Source organism: Globicephala melas, chromosome 4 (assembly GCF_963455315.2).
Source record: "Globicephala melas chromosome 4, mGloMel1.2, whole genome shotgun sequence".
In the NCBI taxonomy this organism is placed as follows: domain Eukaryota; kingdom Metazoa; phylum Chordata; class Mammalia; order Artiodactyla; family Delphinidae; genus Globicephala; species Globicephala melas.
In genome coordinates, this window is record NC_083317.1 from 73,690,141 (window position 1) to 73,708,878 (window position 18,738).

An 18,738-nucleotide genomic window follows, 5' to 3' on the forward strand; every position below is an offset into this window, starting at 1 on the left:
TGTTTTATGAGTGCAGGGTCGACATTCCCTCAGTGTTGAGACTGCTCCTGTGCCTTTTAAAGGTTTTTTTCCTCCTAGCCTCTGGGATGCAAGAAAAGATAGAGTCCAGCTTTGTGTTTAGTCATTTTTTTCCTTCTGTGCTTCCTAGCAATGCCATTGAAGCTTTGTAGGAATTCTGCAAGGAGGCTGTTTCTGTCAACAGAAGAAAGTCTGCATGTTGAGAATGACTGTACCTGGAGCTGGCTCAGTGTGTGTGTGTGTGTGTGTGTGTGTGTGTGTGTGTGTGTGCGCGCGCGCGCGCGCGCATAGAGCCAAACACCACACACCAGATTGCTGTCTGAAGAGGCTCGCGTCCCAGGCCCCTGTGTCCTGCTAATTCTGTGCCTAAGGCTCTTGACAGCCAGGACTGCTTGTTCCCTCTCCAGACCCTGCTTCCAGCACCAGCAGACCAGGACACAGTCCCTTGGATGTTTGTCATTCTTAAAGCCAAATCATTCTTTCAAGGAAAAAACAATTAATTAGTTAATAAAAAGAATACACACCCACACACTGACTCTAAAAGTGCTAATTTTAGAAGTAAATACATATAAGTATGAAGAAAGAGGCCAGAAATTTCTAATAGGTCCCAAAGACCAGAAATTAAGTTCAGGGCATGGGATCTGCCCTGCACAGATCTGTGTGCCCCTATGTGCTCGGCAGCAGTGAGAGATGGTGCGTCTGGAAATGTGTGGACAGTCAGCTAGTTCCCCTGGGGGTAAGGAAAGACTGTACTGGGCCCCCCCAGGGCAACGGGGCTGAGCAGGAGAGAGAGGGCTGACCAGGGGTCGGGTGGACACTGGCTTGTCCAGGCTCTCGCTGACCTGCCAGGCAGCCTTGGTTCTGCCCTGGACTTCTTGGGTTTTAGTTTCTCCCTCTGTAAGTGGGAATCAGGAGACCTGCCCTACTTACATTACGGAGTGATTCTGAGGATCAAGTGGGGGTGCTGCTGGGGCCCTGCAAGCCTGCCGATGGTGCTAGATGCAGTGCAGTGGACAACGGGCTGCAAGCGGGCTCCGACACCTACGCTGGCCCTGAGAGCCTTTGAACCAGGTGACGCCGTTCATTTCTCTGGACTTGCTCAGTAAGTGGAGATAATGAACTCGGGGAGCCGGTGAGGCTCTGACAGAGCACTGTTCCCGCAGATGATGAGCTTTGAACTGGGCCATCTTTCAGGTCCCATTTAGCAAGTGACCTTAAGTGGGCAAGTGTACTGGGGGAGTTAGGTGGAGGTTAATTACACTGAGTCGGTTCTTAGAAGTGGAAAGGCTTCCATCAGGAAAACAGCGGGGCCAACCACCAGCAAAATGGGCTGCTGTGTCTGCCTGGGTGCCACTCAGAAAACCTCTTCTGGCCTCCGCAGTCTCTAGAAGCATTTCCCTCACGCTGCCTGAAATCCAGGAAAGAGCTCCTGACTGAGCTCCTGCCTCCGTCCCTCCTCCTTTCAGTGCTGTCCTACCCAAGATCTTCCCAACACTCCATCAGCCCCATGGCCTTGCTGCTCTAAGGCCCTCTGTGGCTCCTTACTGCTTACAGTTGATGTCCAGACCCCTTAGCCTGACCTCTGGGACATTTCGTTGTCTGGTTCAGGGCTAACTCTCCAGGTTTTCCTCTGCACATCCAGCCAGCTTTCCCTTCTCTGGGTTCCTTTGCTCATCTGTCTTCTGCCCTTCAAGGCCCTGGCTAAATCCTGCTTCCTCCGGGAAGCCTTCCCTGTGTTCCTGAGTAGGGTTGCTAGATTTAACAGGCAAAAAATACAAGAGGCCAGTGAATTTGAATTTCAGATAAACACACCTATACTAAAACATTATTTGTTATCTGAAATTCACATTTCACGGTGTATCCTGTGTTTTATCTGCAGCAGCCCTGCTTCTGAATCCAACTTGATCATGGCCATTTCCCGCCCTTCCCTGGGCCACTTCTTCGGTTCTGAGCAGCATATGAATAGCAAAACTTCTTCCAAAAAAATCAGGAACATACAATGTTTTATGTCAATTATATCTCCTGTTTTAATGGGAAAAAATAATTTTAAAAAAATCAGGAACAGGAGCCAGGGTTGCCAAGGCCTTTCCCACTGGTGGTCTTGGAGTTTGGCCTAAATACAGTATTTGCATCTCCTTGTCAGTGGAGTTCAGAGGTGCTCGCTCCCAACCCTTGCTGCCCACCGTTGTAATGCATAGGCCTTCATCTCGGCTTCCCCTTCATCCCAACCGTGGGATGTCCCTGCAGTGAAACTGTCATCTTTATAAGGGAAACCGGCCCAGTGTGGGTCAGAACTTCTCTCTTACTGATCCAGTTCACCATGGGCTTTGCATACAGCACTCCACGGCCTGTGATCCATTTTTCCTCACATCCCATTTTCCTCACGACAGCCCAGGAAGGAAGAGCTGAGTGGGGAGTTTGGGCTGGTAGAGAGGAGGAAAGAAAGTATGGGAGGTGAGACAGTGCTTGATCCGGAGTAAGTGCTATAGAACTGCTTAATTAACTAACTAAAGAAATTGAAAGGATGAGATTTTTGAAGCGTACGGTGTTAAGGTTTAAAAGCCTGTAAGGTACTAGGAAAATCAAAAAGGAAATCTACTTGATGAAATCTAAGACGGAACTGTAGCTGGCGTGTATCTGGCCAGTCTCAAAACTTTATGATCAGGGCTTCCCTGGTGGTGCAGTGGTTGAGAGTCCGCCTGCCAATGCAGGGGACACGGGTTCGTGTCCCAGTCCGGGAAGATCCCACATGCCGCCGAGCGGCTGGGCCCGTGAGCCATGGCAGCTGAGCCTGCGCATCCGGAGCCTGTGCTCCGCAACGGGAGAGGCCACAACAGTGAGAGGCCCGAATACCGCAAAAAAAAAAAAAAAAAACTTTATGATCAGAAAAAACAAAAAACCTTTATAATGGGTCCTGAGTCCAACACCATTTCACCTCCCCCATCTTGGGGAAGTCACTTCTCCCCAGATGTAAGAGGAGGGAGTTGAACAAATGGTCTCTGAGGGCCCATCCAGCTCCCAGTCCTAGAAAGTGACCCTGTTTCCTCAGTGGCTGAGACACACCTCAGAGTCTTCAGGAACAAAGGAGAGCTTACCACATGCCCTGTGGACAGCGCCTATAGGTTGCTTCTTGGTTTCAGAAGCACGAAAAAGTGTTCTTTTAGAAATGAGGTGAATTGAAACCCTACATGCTGTGGTTCATGGAGATGATGGAATTGTGATCCTAAAGACAATTCAAGGATATGTGGAAATGCTCATTATATTTTAAGAGGGAAAATCCATTTGCATAATTTGGGGTGTGTGTGTGTGTGTGTGTGTGTGTGTGTGTGTGTGTGTGTGTGTGTTTCTATTTCAGAGGGCTATTCAATAACTGTTCATAGACGCCCTCTTTTAGGGATAGAATTCTGGGCAATCTTTTTTTTTTTTTTTTTTTTTTTGCGATACGCGGGCCTCTCACTGTTGTGGTCTCTCCTGTTGCGGAGCACAGGGTCCGGACGCGCAGGCTCAGTGGCCATGGCTCATGGGCCCAGCCGCTCCACGGCATGTGGGATCCTCCCAGACCGGGGCACGAACCCGTGTCCCCTGCATTGGCAGGCGGACTCTCAACCACTGCATCACCAGGGAAGCCCTGGGCAATCTTTATTTTGGGTTTTGAAAAAATTTCTATACAAAAATGAACAAATTTTGCTCTTGAAACAGGGAAGACTACACAAATGTTTATTTATTTTTACTTCTTTGTGGGGGGTGGAGAGAGACCTCAGTTACAAAGATTTGAGTTAATTGTATTCCCTAGGCACATTATCATTAGTTTAGAAAGTGACTTAAAAAAGAAATCCTGGCTACGACTTCCACTAGAGGGTACTCTTCTGAAATTTTAGATTGCTTGTGATGCTGAAGATTTTGAAAAGGAGGTTTCAAGGTTTCATTTCAAATTCAGTTGGAGGACTCTTAAACTGTTTTATTTGTTTGCTTGTCTTTAAATACACTCTTTCTTTTGGAGTAATTTTAGACTTACAGAAAAGTTGCAAAGGTAGGACAGAGAGTTCCTGTATACCTTCACCCAATTCCCTCTGATGTTAACATCTCGCACCACCGTGCTGCGTTTGTCAACACAGAGAAATTAACATCAGTACATTACTGTTAACTGAAGTACAGACTTTATTTGGGTTTCACCAGTTTTTCTATTAATGTTCTTATTCTTAGCATATTTTCTTTCATCTCTCTTTTTATTTCTATTATATTTGCAGAAGTTATGTAACTTTTTCCACCTGTGTTGTCATCAACATTTCTGTCTTTTGCAGTGTGTGTGGAAACATCATTTTTCGTAAGTTTGTGTGTTCTCCATTTAATCTTTTTTTTAGTTTATGTTTTCCCCAGCAGGATGTCATTAAAAGATGAATGCTGTGGAATTATCACGGTTTTGTTAGGTATTAATGGCACTGTGCTTAGGAGTTTTTTTTTTTTTTTTGCGGGCCTCTCACTGTTGTGGCCCCACCCCCACCCCCGCCGCGGAGCACAGGCTCCGGTCGCGCAGGCTCAGTGGCCATGGCTCACGGGCCCAGTCGCTCCACGGCATGTGGAATCTTCCCGGACCGGGGCACGAACCCGCGTCCCCTGCATCGGCAGGCGGACTCTCAACCACTGCGCCACCAGGGAAGTCCTGTGCTTACGAGTTTTTAAGTCCTTATCTATGAGATACATACTGAAGTATTTACAGATGAAATTATTTACTTTAAAATACTTAAGCAAATAAAAAATTGGGGGAGCTAGAGCAAATGAAAGAGGATATGTCCACAGGTGTTCATTAGATTTAGCTTTTGTGTATGACTGAAAATCTTATAATTAAAAAGTTGTTCAAAAGAAAAAGGCGTGGCACAGCTGAAGTCAGTGGTGACTCAAGTTTTCTAGGTCCATTCTGTCCTCCCGTGGAACGGGGGGAAGTAGTTCATAGGTACCAGGCTGGAAGCATGTGACCTGGAAGGGGTGGGTGGGAGAGGGAGGGAAGAGGGAGAAACTGGGGAGACGACTCTCAAGCTTCATTTCTGCCACCCACATCCCCATATCCTGCCCTCCCTCCTGCAGTGGCCACCTCATCCTACCCAGCAGGGGGCAGGGCATTCTTGTGGGGGGCACTGACCAAGGACCCAGCTCTGGTGCCCCTTCCCTGCCCTCCTCAGTTTCAAGGTGGAACCTCTGCCCTTCGCCTCCAGTCTGCCAGGTGCCCTGCCACTGAGCTTGGGGCACAGCTCTGCCAGCACAGCCTGGGTCAGACCTCTCTGCCTGACTCCACCCCTACCTCCAGCTCTGACCCAGAATGGGACTTGTGCAGGCCCCAGAGCAGAGCCCCATCTCTGGGCTAGCACACTTATCAGTGGACAAATAGAGGTGTTCAATAAAGTTTTTATAATCCTAACAGATACACAGCTGCACACACGCAGGCACGTACAGATTCACATAACAGACTGGGCTGAGTGCATTCCGCCAGCCCTGCCGGTCCTGAAGACTCAAAGTTGAGTCAGACTGCAGCCCTCAAGGAGCTCAGAGAAACCAAACAAAAGCAAACAAACAGAAGTTGTTCAAAATGGAAATTTTAAAAGAATTGAACAGTAGGGGCTTTGTTTCAATGTGACAATAAAGCCAAATCCTGTGTACTGTGCAGATTGGCAGCAGATCAGTATAACAGACATTTGCAGATTCATAGCTTATGAATACACACACACACACACACACACACACACACACACACACGTGTCCTGGGCACTACAGGAGGTGCTGGACGAATGAGAGCAGACAGCGACACTACCCTTCAAGAAGCTGAGCCAGACATATTTAAGGCTTGGGGTGGAACCAAACGTGCGGTAAAGGCTGATTAAATATGAATCTTGGCTGGTAGCAAATACCCCATAGTTTCAAGATGAGGGTTTTATTTGCATCTCTCTTTCTTAGTTTTATGGGTTTGTGTTGACTCATCTCAGCCATGTGGTTAATAAATGGAATCTTTATGATTATGCCTAATAATAATTTCTAATAGTAATTTTTAAATCTGCATAGATGATAATTTTTTCAAGGACCTGTAGCCCTTCATAATTATCACAGTTATCCTACTGACCATTTAACTAAGTTGTAGCCACTAGTAGCTGCTGCCTTTTTGCTTGCTGAAGTCACTTGTTCCTTTGCCTCCGGACCGGCGGAGGGCCTTTCTCCTGGCTCACTGAGCAGACAGGGGCTGGCGCTGATCTCTGCTCTGTGATGGTGGCAAAACCTAGTCAACACTTTTTTTTTAATCTCTCTTTTTATTCTGCAGCAGAACTATTGGGAAGCCCTAAACTCGGAGCAGGTATGGACAATCGTGCTCTCTCTTTATTCTGCAAGGGACTTCCTGTGGCTTGATTTCAGTTCCTGCTTTTGTGAGCCCCCCCTTGGATGGCTGGGCCCGTGCCAAATTCCTCTAGGAAAAGAAAGAATTTGAAAATGAGTGGAGCGTCTGAAAGTCGAGGGTTTTTTCCAGGCTCTCCATTTCAGAGTTCTTTCTGCTTTGTCCAAACCATCTAGTAGGGGCTCAGAGAAGATGCATAACCCAAGGAAGAAACCTGCTTGGAACAAAAGTTTTTGAACAAGAGGAAACCCAGCAGGTCACTAATGGTAGTGGTGCCGGGAGTGGCTGCAGGAGTCGAGATCAACGTTCCCCTATGTTGTCATTGTGAGACGTTGGGCAGCTGGCTGCTGTCTCTATGCCCTCCTCGCCTCCAAGTGACAAATAAGCACATGATTCATGACAGCCACCTGTGCCTGTCACCTCCCAGGATTTTTTTTCTGATAAGAGAGTAGATTATCTTTTGCTCAAATTCTCTGAATGCCTGGATTCCAGTGATGTTTTTATTACTTAAAATGACATTTTAAAACACAATATTCTGGGAATTCAGAAGGAAGAGATTTAAATTGTTTTCGAAGGCTTAATCCACTTTAAAGAGTGCACCTGACCAGAGTGGTGGGCTGTTTCTGTTTGCCGGCAGTGGAATTGGTCAGGAGTAGCAAGCATAACTCTTAAGAAGGCATTTTAGGAACTGGAGCTGTGGTTTTGACACATCAGGGCGGCTAAGAACCACCCTAAGAGCTTGTTCAAATGCCAAGCCTTAGGTCCCAACCCACAGATAGGGTCTAGGGTGGGTCCCCAGCATCAGTCTTTTTTTTTTTTTTTTGCTGTACGAGGGCCTCTCACTGTTGTGGCCTCTCCCGTTGTGGAGCACAGGCTCCAGACGCACAGGATCAGCGGCCATGGCTCATGGGCCCAGCCGCTCTGCGGCATGTGGGATCCTCCCAGACTGGGGCATGAACCCGTGTCCCCTGCATCAGCAGGCGGACTCTCAACCACTGCGCCACCAGGGAAGCCCAGCATCACTCTTTTTAATGAGCACCCTGGGCGCTCCTGGTGAGACTGGTCCAGAACTGAGATCTAGAACGTGGGTCTCCACTTGAAAACAGAATTCATCAAAAAGCACACTGTCCATTCTCAGAGAATGGAACAGGCCCCCACTTCCACTGCTAGGCAACTGGGTCTCAGAGGCTGAGGGGCCAGGGAGCTCTTTTACTTGGGATCTCTGATAACGTCTGGAAGGAATTTGCTTATAGGTGTCCGCCCAAGTCTGCATCCACAGGTAGATGAGAAATTAGCAAATGTGTGCCTGACACAGTCCCAGACACGTACAAGGGGCTGAACTGCACCAATGAAATCAGCTCAGTCCCTGGCCTGCATGGTTACTGGGGATGAGGTGGTCTTTTTAACATGATACTGTTTTTCATGACCAAGTAGTAGAACTCAGTTCAGTTATGAGCAGTAAATCAGTAATTGAACGGGACTCTCTTTCTGTTGGAAACAAAGCTACAATTTGTGTTTTATAACTAATGGGGTGTGGGCATTATCTTTCAGTGGCTCAGGGAGCCTTGAGGACCTTGTCCTGACCCTCTGAGGACTGGACTGTTTGATTCTGCTCAGGTTTGAGTAGCTGGTGGAACACTTTTCTTGGAGTGCATGTCCGTGCCTGGCTCTATTTTCTTGCCCAAATAAGATTGTCTGGCCCGGGCTGACACATCCTATGTGGGCTTTGTTTGTTGTTTCCTGGGTCTTTTGCTACTGTCAAATGCAACCTTATGACTCAGAATCACCAGTCATAGAAACTCAGAAATGAGAGATCATATTATCTAGCTGCTGATTCAGCCTCCCAGTTTACACATGGAGAAATCAAGATCCAGAGAAGAGAAAGCAAGTTAGTGGCAGAAAGAGGACCCGAGCCCGACCCCTACTTGCCTCTGTGGCTGGAATCACTAAAGATGATGCCCTTGCTCTTGGCCCACATGAAAAGCTCTCTCTTTTATCTGTTGTTTTAGAACAATAGGAGGATTTTGCAAACAGCTTCATCAGTTCTTGTGTGCTCACCTATTTTTTTTTTCCTTTTAACCTTTTTTTTTTAACCCCTACACATTTCAATTTCCCATACTTGTCTGAGTCACAGTGATGAAATACTCACAGGCAGTGACCACCACTCTGGATTAGGTTTTAAATGTTTGTTTTTGACAAGTCTGCTGACCTCAAGTTTAGAGGAAACACCATGTGGGGGGGCAAGGGCAGACCAGTACCCTGCTCCTAAGAAGCTCTGTCATCTACCTGAGAGGACAAGGTGGACACACAGGGCAGGGCTGCCCATGCTCAGCTGCAAACCAGTGGTACAGGCAGTATAGAGAAGCTGGGGAGAGCTCAATGGGTGTCAGGATAGGCTTCTAAGAAGAGGAGGAACTTACCTGGGCCATAAAGAATGGGTTGAGTTTGCCTGGTCTTTTCCAGGAATGAGTTAGGCAGGGAGGTGGGAATTATCAGGATAAAGGGAGCATGACTGAGTCTCACTAGAGAAGGACTTGGTGAAGAGGGGGGAACAGAGAGTAGGAGGGGGAAGTAGGGTTGGTCTGTTCAGGGTGGCTGTCCATTAATTCCTTGATTTAAAGTTATACTTGCCCTGTTAGGTTCTAGAAACACAGACCTGGTTAACTTGTCCTTACCTGTTTGTTCTTGTCTGTGCCTGGGCCATGAGGACCAAGATTGGAGCTGTCGTTGGGGAAATTGTAAGAGATGGGAAGGGCCTATTCCACCAAGGTACCTCTTGTGTCTTTTCTCCACAGTGGGATCCTGAAGACGTAAACCTTGGAGGGAACAAAGACAACATGGAGATATTCAGACCCCGGGTGCACAGGTGGTCTATGAAGCCAGTGGACTTGACCTCTGATAAGTAACACTTTCTGGAGCCAGCTCAGCAGCTCAGAACCCAAGGTCAAGGTTTGGTCAGGAACTGAGCAGGGATCAACCTGCAGAGACAGCCATGGCAGGAATTTAAGCTTCTGCCAAGGCCACCCATGAAAGTGAGGAACCAGGAGCTGTCACGGAGCTTGGCTGGTCTGCACCATGGCTCAGAATGGAGCTAAGACCTTGGGCCCTGTGGACAGACCTGGACACACCCAGAGTTTGTTCTGAAAATTCAAAGTTCACAAACCAATCTCGCTTTGAAATATAATCTAAAATAGTTTGGTCTCTCTTTTCCCTTTCCCTTTGGATTCAACCCTACTCTGAATATCTGCTACCAACGAGCTCATCTAACAAACAGCTAATATGTTTGGATCTTAGTAAAGCCCCACTCTGTAAGACCTGGCTAAGCCTAGAGAGGGGTGGGCCCGCGTTTGGGGGGTTTGGGACACAGTCACAGGTTCTGATGGGACCTGGCTCCTGCCCTCCAGTCACCCACTTGAGTTTTCTGCTGGAAGTTGAGAGAGGACTGTTTGATCAACCAAGTGTTTGCAAGGTCACTGGTATTGCAAGGGTGAGCAAAGCAAAGTGCTCTAGGTACCAGGACTTGCTGCAGCCTGGCCCAGTGTGTGCTGGGCTAGGGTCTGCAGGTGCAGGGAACTGTCTGCTTCAGGAGGTAACGGAAAGCATGCAAAGGGTAAGAGGCACGGTGGGAGGGGCTCGAAATCCCCTCTCAGGATTATTTTGGAGCTACGGTGGGAGGAACGCTAGAATGAATAAATCCTGATCGAGTGCACTGAAGCATCTCACCATGGAGCACAGAGATACGTCTGAATCCCAGCACAGCCACAGAAGTTGGCCACCAGGGGACCTGGGAGAAATGCCAAGAAACACAGCTCTGCTTCTGGCTGGCCCCTGGCAGCCTGTGTGACTCAGCTGCAGCTGTCCAGTTGCTCCTGAGGGGTAGTGCAAGTCCCAGCAGCATGAAAGAGGGGGTGCCTCAGGGAAGCAGGTTGTTCCACAGGTCTCTGCACAGATTCCAATCCCCTGCATGATCTCTGAACTAGAAGTGAACCTAAAGCCACCCTATTTATCCAACTGCTTTGGACCCTGGTTGTCTTTTAATGGAGTTTGCTAAAGTCAATTTTGCTTTGTGATCTTAATCACTGAAGCTATACTTTGAGGGAAGATGAAACTTTTAACTGGGGACAAGGGGAGGTTGGGAGAACAATCCAGCAGATGAAACCACACAGAGGATTGGAAGCAGGGAAGGGGGGAATCTAGCTAAGGAAAGAGGACTCTGATGTGGCCAGAATGGATGTAGGGGGTGGGTGAAGAGGCTGGAAAGGACCCTGGGAGTTGGTGCTTAATTCTGTGGCTGGCTGGTAGCTATTGCAAGATACAGAGAGGAAGCTGACTGACATGCCTCAGGTGGGCCACAGCTGATTGGTGAGTTTTACATCCCTGCAGCCACAACTTTTCAAGAAGCAGAAATGTACAGTCATGGTTACAGCACCAACTTGGGGAACGTGTTTAATTTGATTAGTAACAGCAGGGCAGGAGGAGGGCTCATCTTTGGAAAGGCAGAAGGCCTGGGGACAGGATGACATCCCTGGAGTTTGTCTTTAACACATCGCCCCTCCCAACGGGAGGCTGGCTCATTGTCCCTGGGGCACCAGAAATTGGTTGGATCCTAATGGAAATGGCCATTCACTGAAGGATATCAAATGATCTTGCTGACTTTGCGCAGCACAAACTACTTGAGCTCCAGATGTTAACCATCTCCCTAGATCCCATCGTCCCTGCCTCTTCCTTCACAAACCAGTTATCGTTGTCCAAGCTGGTCTCAAAATGGAATCCCAGAGCGAACCTTTACACTGACAATTTTGGCAGCAAAGTTTGGCCTCATTGTTCAATGAGAATCTGCCTGTTATGCAACGCTCTGGAGCCTTTGGGAAGAGATGCCAACCCAAATGCCTTCCTCCTAGCAGGAGCGTTCCCACCCTGGGCCTCCGCTGCAGCTTCATGCCCTAGCCGTTAGTCAGACCAGGAGGATAACGGGAGTTACTTGCCCTGAAGACCCACTGAGCAGTGCAAGGGGGTTACCTACACTAGGGAGAAGCTAGGGAACCAACTGTGTAATCATCCTCTCCTGCCCACTCATCTGGAGGTGAGAGATGGTATAATAGTTGTAGTTGTACTGCCTATTATCTGCATGGCTTGGAACTTGTTACCTAACCTTTGTGAACTCCTGGGGTAGACTGAGAATAATACCTATCTAGAAAGCTTGTTGTGAAGATTAAATAACGTATATGAAATGCATAACACTACGTGACTCAAAGTAGACATTGAAGAGGGATTAGTTTCCTTCCTCCCTATAATTCCTGGCCACATATGACCTGCAAGCCAGTTGGTAACCAAAGAATCAGACCCACAGATGGAAGGGACTTCAGAGGATTGAATTGCCTTGACAACAACCCCAATAAGTGATTAAAGTGATTACCCACCCCCTTCATAAGCTACTCAAAAAAAAAAAAAAGGATTTCACCCATTTTAATCTCCCAAGGAAAGAAGTCTGTGTGATTTAGGGAGAGCTCTATCCCTAAGGTTTTCTTAAAACCCTTTCTAGATCCTGAAGAACGAATCCCCTTATCTCCCCCAGTACTTCAGTATGATGAAGAGATTTATGAGCAGTCATCTGATGCCACACTCACATCTGATTGTTACAACTGGGTATGAGCTCCTCCAGAGCGAGGAGAGGCACTGGGCCAAGGAGCCTGGCTGGGCTCCAGTTCCTATGTCTGATTCAGCGTGATCCTTGTTAAGTCATTTCCCTTTCTGATCACAGTTTCATCATCTGTAAAATGAAAGGACAGATTTCTTTCCTTTTTTTTTTTAACCTTTTATGAATATGCCAGTGAATTTTTTTTTTTTTTTTTTTTTTTTTTTTTTTTTTGGTACGCGGGCCTCTCACTGCCGTGGCCTCTCCCGTTGCGGAGCACAGGCTCCGGACGCGCAGGCTCAGCAGCCATGGCTCACAGGCCGAGCCACTCCGTGGCATGTGGGATCTTCCCGTACTGGGGCACGAACCCGTGTCCCCTGCATCGGCAGGCGGACTCCCAACCACTGTGCCACCAGGGACGCCCGCCAGTGAATTTTTTTTTTCCTACAGAAGACTGACATCTTCATAAACTCTCAAGAAAGAGACAATATCAAGAGAAATTTCAGATATATTTTAAAAATAGGTTTCATTATATAATATACACTTCTCTCTGTTTGGATTTTACTATCCATTTAAGATAAAATTCCCCTTTTATGAAGAACCGAGGCTTTGCTGAAACAAGAAGAGATCACAGCATTTGATGTTTAAAATTTTTGCAGTTTCCTTCCAGTACTGAAAATTTTAAAATATGATATATGAATATTTTCCAGTGACAGAAAAAGAATTCTGTATCGATCATTAAGAAAAAGAAGAGGGCTTCCCTGGTGGCGCAGTGGTTGAGAGTCCGCCTGCCGATGCAGGGGACACGGGTTCATGCCCCGGTCCGGGAAGCTCCCACATGCTGCGGAGTAGCTGGGCCCATGAGCTGTGGCCGCTGAGCCTGCACATCCGGAGCCTGTGCTCTGCAACAGGAGAGGCCACAACAGTGAGAGGCCTGCGTACCGCAAAAAAAAGAGCAGTGTCTTAGTGTTTCAAGGCTAATTTTGCAACATTTCCAAGATTCTCTCCACTTCTTTTGCTGTCCTTTCTTGATCATCCCCCTCCACAGTTTCCAACTATGAGGGCATTGCTCTACTCTCTTCCACTTTTCATTGTTTTTTTCTGACATTCAAGTCGATGTTTTGACAGAGGAGGCTCTACTTTGAATGAACCCAAGATTTGGTGTAATGGTGACGAACATCTCTTCAAGAAGTTTACACGTGCCTGTGTAGTATTATTCTAAAGGTCATCATCGCGTGAGAGAGACAGCCTTAGATCAGGGAATGGTGCTAAATCAAGTGACTTAGAGCACAGCTGATTTGTTGTTTCCTTACCCAACTCTGAAAGCCAAACAAGGTACCAGGCATCCAGCACCGCTGCTTCTGGACTGGACACTTCATCGACAGTGTTAACTTCCAGTGTCTCAGTTCATCTGTCGCCTAGAGAACTCAGCATACCCTCCCAATTCCATTGGAAATTTTCCACGGGCAGTCGATATTGGCGACAGAGGGCCAGGCTCTTCTCTTCCTGGTCCTCGGGGTCTTGCAGCTGTGATTGCAAGAGGGCTTAGTCCCTGTCGTAGGTCAGGAGCGCTCGCCCCCTCTTCACCGTCCACTGGGCTCCTCCACGACCGTCCTGGCGGAGCAGTAAGTGGTCTCCTCAAACTGCGACAGCGAAGGAGGCCACTGTTGGCACCGTCAGAAGTGAATCCCGACCTCCTACTGGCTACTTCTCCCTCAGAGAAGCGGCCTAACCCCGGCAGCCTGCTTCCCGTTCAAACCTCTGTCCTGGGTCTTCCGGGAGGAGAAGAAATGCCCGGGCCCGCGAGTGAGTGCGCACTAAGCAGCTGCCGCCTCACGCGAGTACCCCACGCCGCCTCCGGGGCCCCAGACCGGCACGGGGTCCTGTTTCGCCGCCTCCGGGGAGCTGCTGAGGGCGGCTCCTGGGGTGCATTTCACACCGCTGGTTTTGTAAGGGGATGATAACAAGATTACTGTTCCGAAATTATTGACAGCATTCAGCATCCTTTATGGTGTACTGGAAAACATCCTATTTGTTTTTAAATACATTTAAAATGTTTTTTGAAATATAGTGCAGGTACACAGTTTTTAAAAAGAGAATCAGATTGTAACAAAAGGCTTATGAAGGAAGACAGCAGTGCCCTGCTCCTCCGACCCCAAAGGTCCTGCTTCTCGTCCGTCCACTTTTTTTTTTAACTTCTTTATTGGAGTATAATTGCTTTACAGTGGTGTGTTACTTTCTGATGTATAACAAAGTGAATCAGCTATATGTATACTTATATCCCCATATCTCCTTCTTCTTGGTCTCCCTCCCACCCTCCCTATCCCACTCCTCTAAGTGGTCACAAAGCACCGAGCTGATCTCCCTGTGCTATGCGGCTGCTTCCCACTAGCTAGCTGTTTTACATTTGGTAGTGTATATATGTCCATGCCACTCTCTCACTTCATCCCAGCTTACCCTTCCCCCTCCCCGTGTCCTCAAGTCCATTCTCTACATCGGCGTCTTTATTCCTGTCCTGCCCCTAGGTTCATCAGAACCTTTTATTTATTTTTTTAGATTCCATATATACGTGTTAGCATACGGTATTTGTTTTTCTCTTTCTGACTTACTTCACTCTGTGTGACACCCTCTAGGTCCATCCACCTCACTACAAATAACTCAATTTCGTTTCTTTTTATGGCTGAGTAATATCCCATTGTATATATGTGCCACATCTTCTTTATCCATTCATCTGTCGATGGACACTTAGGTTGCTTCCATGTCCTGGGTATTGTAAATAAGGTTGCAATGGACATTGTGGTACATGACTCTTTTTGAATTATGGTTTTCTCAGTGTATATGCCCCGTAGTGGGATTGCTGGGTGGTATGGTAGTTCTATTTTTAGTGTTTTAAGGAACCTCCATACTGTTCTCCATAGTGGCTGTATCAATTTACATTTATTTCATACATCTGCCTTCTGCCTCTGGCCTCTCGTTGCTGCTTGTCTTGTCATTGGCTGAACTCAAGTGAAAGCCAGAGGGCAAAGCAATCCATTGATTTTGTTTATAGAGGCACCTCCTGTAAGCTGGGGTTTTTATGAATGTGACGTGGCTCCTCCACTGTCTCTTTCCCTTTCTGCCAACTGAAGCAGAGGACTCTGAGGCTAGAACAGGGCAGTGCTCCTCAACATTGTCGAGGTCATCAAAAATGAGGAAAGTATGAGAAATTGTCACAGCCAAGAGGAGCCTATGGAGACATGAAGACTAAATGTAACGCTGTATCAAGTCAGCAATGTTGAGGAAATTTTCTGAACTTTCCCAGAATGCTAGTCCACATCACAGAGAGTTATTTAATAAGGCTAATTATTGGCGATGTTCTGAAAAGGTAACAACACCAATAAACTTTTCTGGGTTTGCAAAAAAAAAAGAAAAAACAGCTGTTTCTGCTGGCTGTCCAGTCTCCAGGGCTAATTGACGTGCCATCTGCTTGCAGCATAGAGTGGGAACCATGGTTCACGTGTCACACCCTAGGCCACCAGTTTTTTAATTGTTTTGTTTGTTCTAGCAGTTTTCTCCTTTAGGTTTGATATCAAACATGCTTTCCAGCTGTAAGGTTCTAAGATTATACTGTATGTTTTTGTTTGTTTGTTTTCAGGAGATTACCTCCAACTTCCATTAAGTTCAGGCTAATGAGACACTGCAGCTAGGACAGGACCACCAGTGTATTGAGAACGTTTGCCACAGCTGTCTTCACATCCTGCAGGTTGCTGTGGAATCCTTCATGCGAGGGCCCCTTCCCCACGCCGTTATTCCTGAGCTAGTTTCCAGCTTCTGAGTCCAGACTGCACCAACTCAAATGTGCTTTCAGAGCAACCTGTCAAGTCCCATGCCTCTGCTCTGAACTTGACCTTGACCTTCCTCCTTTTGTCTTTCCTGCAGGTGTCCTAGTATTTGGGGCGTCTCCAGTGCAAGTGTGAGAAATTTTCTAAACCCACAGCTGGAACAAGGGCTCTCGTACTCTCCAGCCGCCACAGTCTTTCCCAAGGGCAGCCTGACCACGTGTGAGAAGAGCTATCCCATAGGCCTTTCCTCGGACCAGCAATTGCACTTTGGAATATGTAGGTCTTAAAGCTCTGATGTGTGTGATATCTGTTCAAATATAGGCTCTTAGTCTCCACTCCAGGGACTTCCTAGATCTGGGCAGGGTCTGGGAATCTTTAACAAGCTCCTCAGATGATTCTTTGAGAACACTGCCCTCAGGAAGTTACTTTTAAAGTGATCTATTTGTATGAGATGTTCTCATAAAACTATTTAGAATAGGGGGGAAAAGAACTGATAAAGCCCCAAAACTCCACTTGTTCGGAAAGATTAAACATTACAGTTTCATGAAGAAATGCTATTTTGGCATTAAACCTAAAAGATTACAGACCCGTAGACTGAGGAACAGACTTGAATTACCTTGAAATCATCTAGTTCAGTGCCTGAGCGGCCTGCTCATTCTCACAACATGAATTCCCAGTTCTAACATGGTAAGAAAAATCTGCAGAAGACAATGTCAGGTGATAAAGTAGAATCCAAGAGAGTGTGTGCCACTATCAGCAATTATTTTCAAAACACTGTGTACTGACGATATCAGATGAGTCTTATTATGAGACTTTCCATAAGGGACTATGTGGATTCTTGTACTAGTGGTTTCTGACTGTGGAAGCAGTTGAATACATCCCCCAATTAAAAAATAGCTCCCCCTAAATTCCCTTTCTTTTCAAGTTTGCAGCATAAAACTTTGTTTCCAAAGGAAACCACTTGGCTCAAGAAGCTGTTGTAGTTCCAGTTCATTGCCAATCACATCCCCCAAGACCAAAGAATGGTAAAGGGAGACCAGATAGCATCGACTCCCAAACCAGGGAAAACAGGCAGGAGAGAGCCCCTGAGAAAATGTAACAACCTAGTTACTATTTAAAAGCAAGGCAGGGACTTCCCTGGTGGCGCAGTGGTTGAGAGTCCGCCTGCCGATGCAGGGGACAGGGTTCGTGCCCCTGTCCGGGAAGATCCCACATGCTGCGGAGCGGCTGCGCCCGTGAGCTATGGCCGCTGAGCCTGCGCGCCCAGAGCCTGTTGCTCCGCAACGGGAGAGGCCACAACAGTGGGAGGCCCGCGTACCGCAAAAAAAAAAAAAAAAAAAAAAAAAGCAAGGCAGGACTTCCCTGGTGGTGCAGTTGTTAAGAGTCTGCCTGCCAATGCGGGGGACACGGGTTCGATCCCTGGTCCGGGAAGATCCCACAGAGCAGCTAGGCCCGTGCGTCACAACTGCTGAACCTGCAGTCTAGAGCCCACAAGCTACAACTACTGAGCGTGAGTGCCACACCTACTGAAGCCGGTGTGCCTAGAGCCCGTGCTCTGCAACAAGAGAAGCCACCGATCACTGCAACTAGAGGAAGCCCACAAGCAGCAATGAAGACCCAATGTAGCCAAAAAAATAAATAAAATTAAAACAAAAACAAAATACAGTACTTATACTATTTCATTAAAAAAAATAAAAGCAAGACAGGAAAATTAGAAGGACAGAATTTTTTTGAGTTCTTAGTGTGAATAAGAAAAGAGGCATATGACAAAGTATGTATTATATAAGTAACTTTGTCATGGATACATTTATGAATGTTATGCTTTTTAATACTTTTTGGTGCTTCATAAACTTTATAAAAACTTTTTATTGGAGTATAGTTGATTTACAATGCTGTGTTCATTTCAGATGTACAGCAAAGTGAATCAGATATATATATGTATATTTATATATATATATCTCCATCCATTCCTTTTCAGATTCTTTTCCCATGTAGGTTGTTACAGAATATTATAAACTTTTTCAATTAGTATATGTCTATTATATAATCAGACAAAATAAACTGAAGAAAGTTATAAATACATATATGGTCCCCCAAATAACATTCACAGAAACATTAGAAGAGGGGAAGTTTATAAGTAACTATACTGTGTATTGTGCATGTATTTTTATCTTGCTCTCTGTGTGTATGTAGAAATTATATTTCCATTATACTTTTCATTATTCTATACCTTTTCCATAATGAGTATTTCTTTTCTAGGTTAAAAACAATGTGACCCACCATAATAATATTTGACAGACAAGGACCTCAATAATTGCTAAAAACACATGAAAAGTTATTGGGAGTAGGATACTCACAGGGTCTCAATGTACCACCTGTTGATGAAAATTCAATTAACAATCAAGCTAAGAAGAAAAAAAAGGGCATTTTATTTGAGCCATACTGAGGATTATAACCCAGGAAACAGACTCTGAGAAAGCTCTGAGAACTGTTCCGCCTGTTAGAAGTCAAAGGCACAGTCATATCATTCTCAAAACAAAGGATCATACATCAAATGATGTTTTACATAAGGTTCACCAAGGTTACTTAGTCCAGGGAAGCACGTACAAAGTGGGCTGCAAGTCAGCACAGCCCCCTACAGAGTTTGGAAAGAATGCTGTTCTTCAAAGAAGTTACATTACTAGTGTCAGAAGAAAGGGGGAAAAAGTTACCTTTTTTTTTTTAAACAGGATTTATGTATTTATTTGTTAAATCTTATTATTTATTCATATTTTGGCTGCATTGGGTCTTTGTTGCTGTGCGCGGGCTTTCTCTAGTTGTGGCGAGCGGGGTCTACTCTTCATTGCGGTGCGCAGGCTTCTCATTGCGGTGGCTTCTCTTGTTACAAA

General features: G+C 46.4%; 1 protein-coding gene across 3 annotated transcripts in view; it reads left to right on the forward strand.

The window, feature by feature from the left end:
• TMEM44 (transmembrane protein 44) overlaps window positions 1-11,756 on the forward strand; it is a 37,523-nt gene extending 25,767 nt beyond the window's left edge. For 2 of the 3 annotated variants that reach the window (XM_030860364.2, XM_070045460.1), the window contains exons 10-11: window positions 6,323-6,355; window positions 9,190-11,756. In XM_030860364.2, the coding sequence (XP_030716224.1) occupies window positions 6,323-6,355; window positions 9,190-9,300 (144 nt within the window). In that variant the 3' untranslated portion in view covers window positions 9,301-11,756. The remainder of the gene's footprint in view (window positions 1-6,322; window positions 6,356-9,189) is intronic. The other variant, XM_030860380.2, reaches the window with a different exon arrangement.
• Window positions 11,757-18,738: the final 6,982 nt, after the last annotated feature.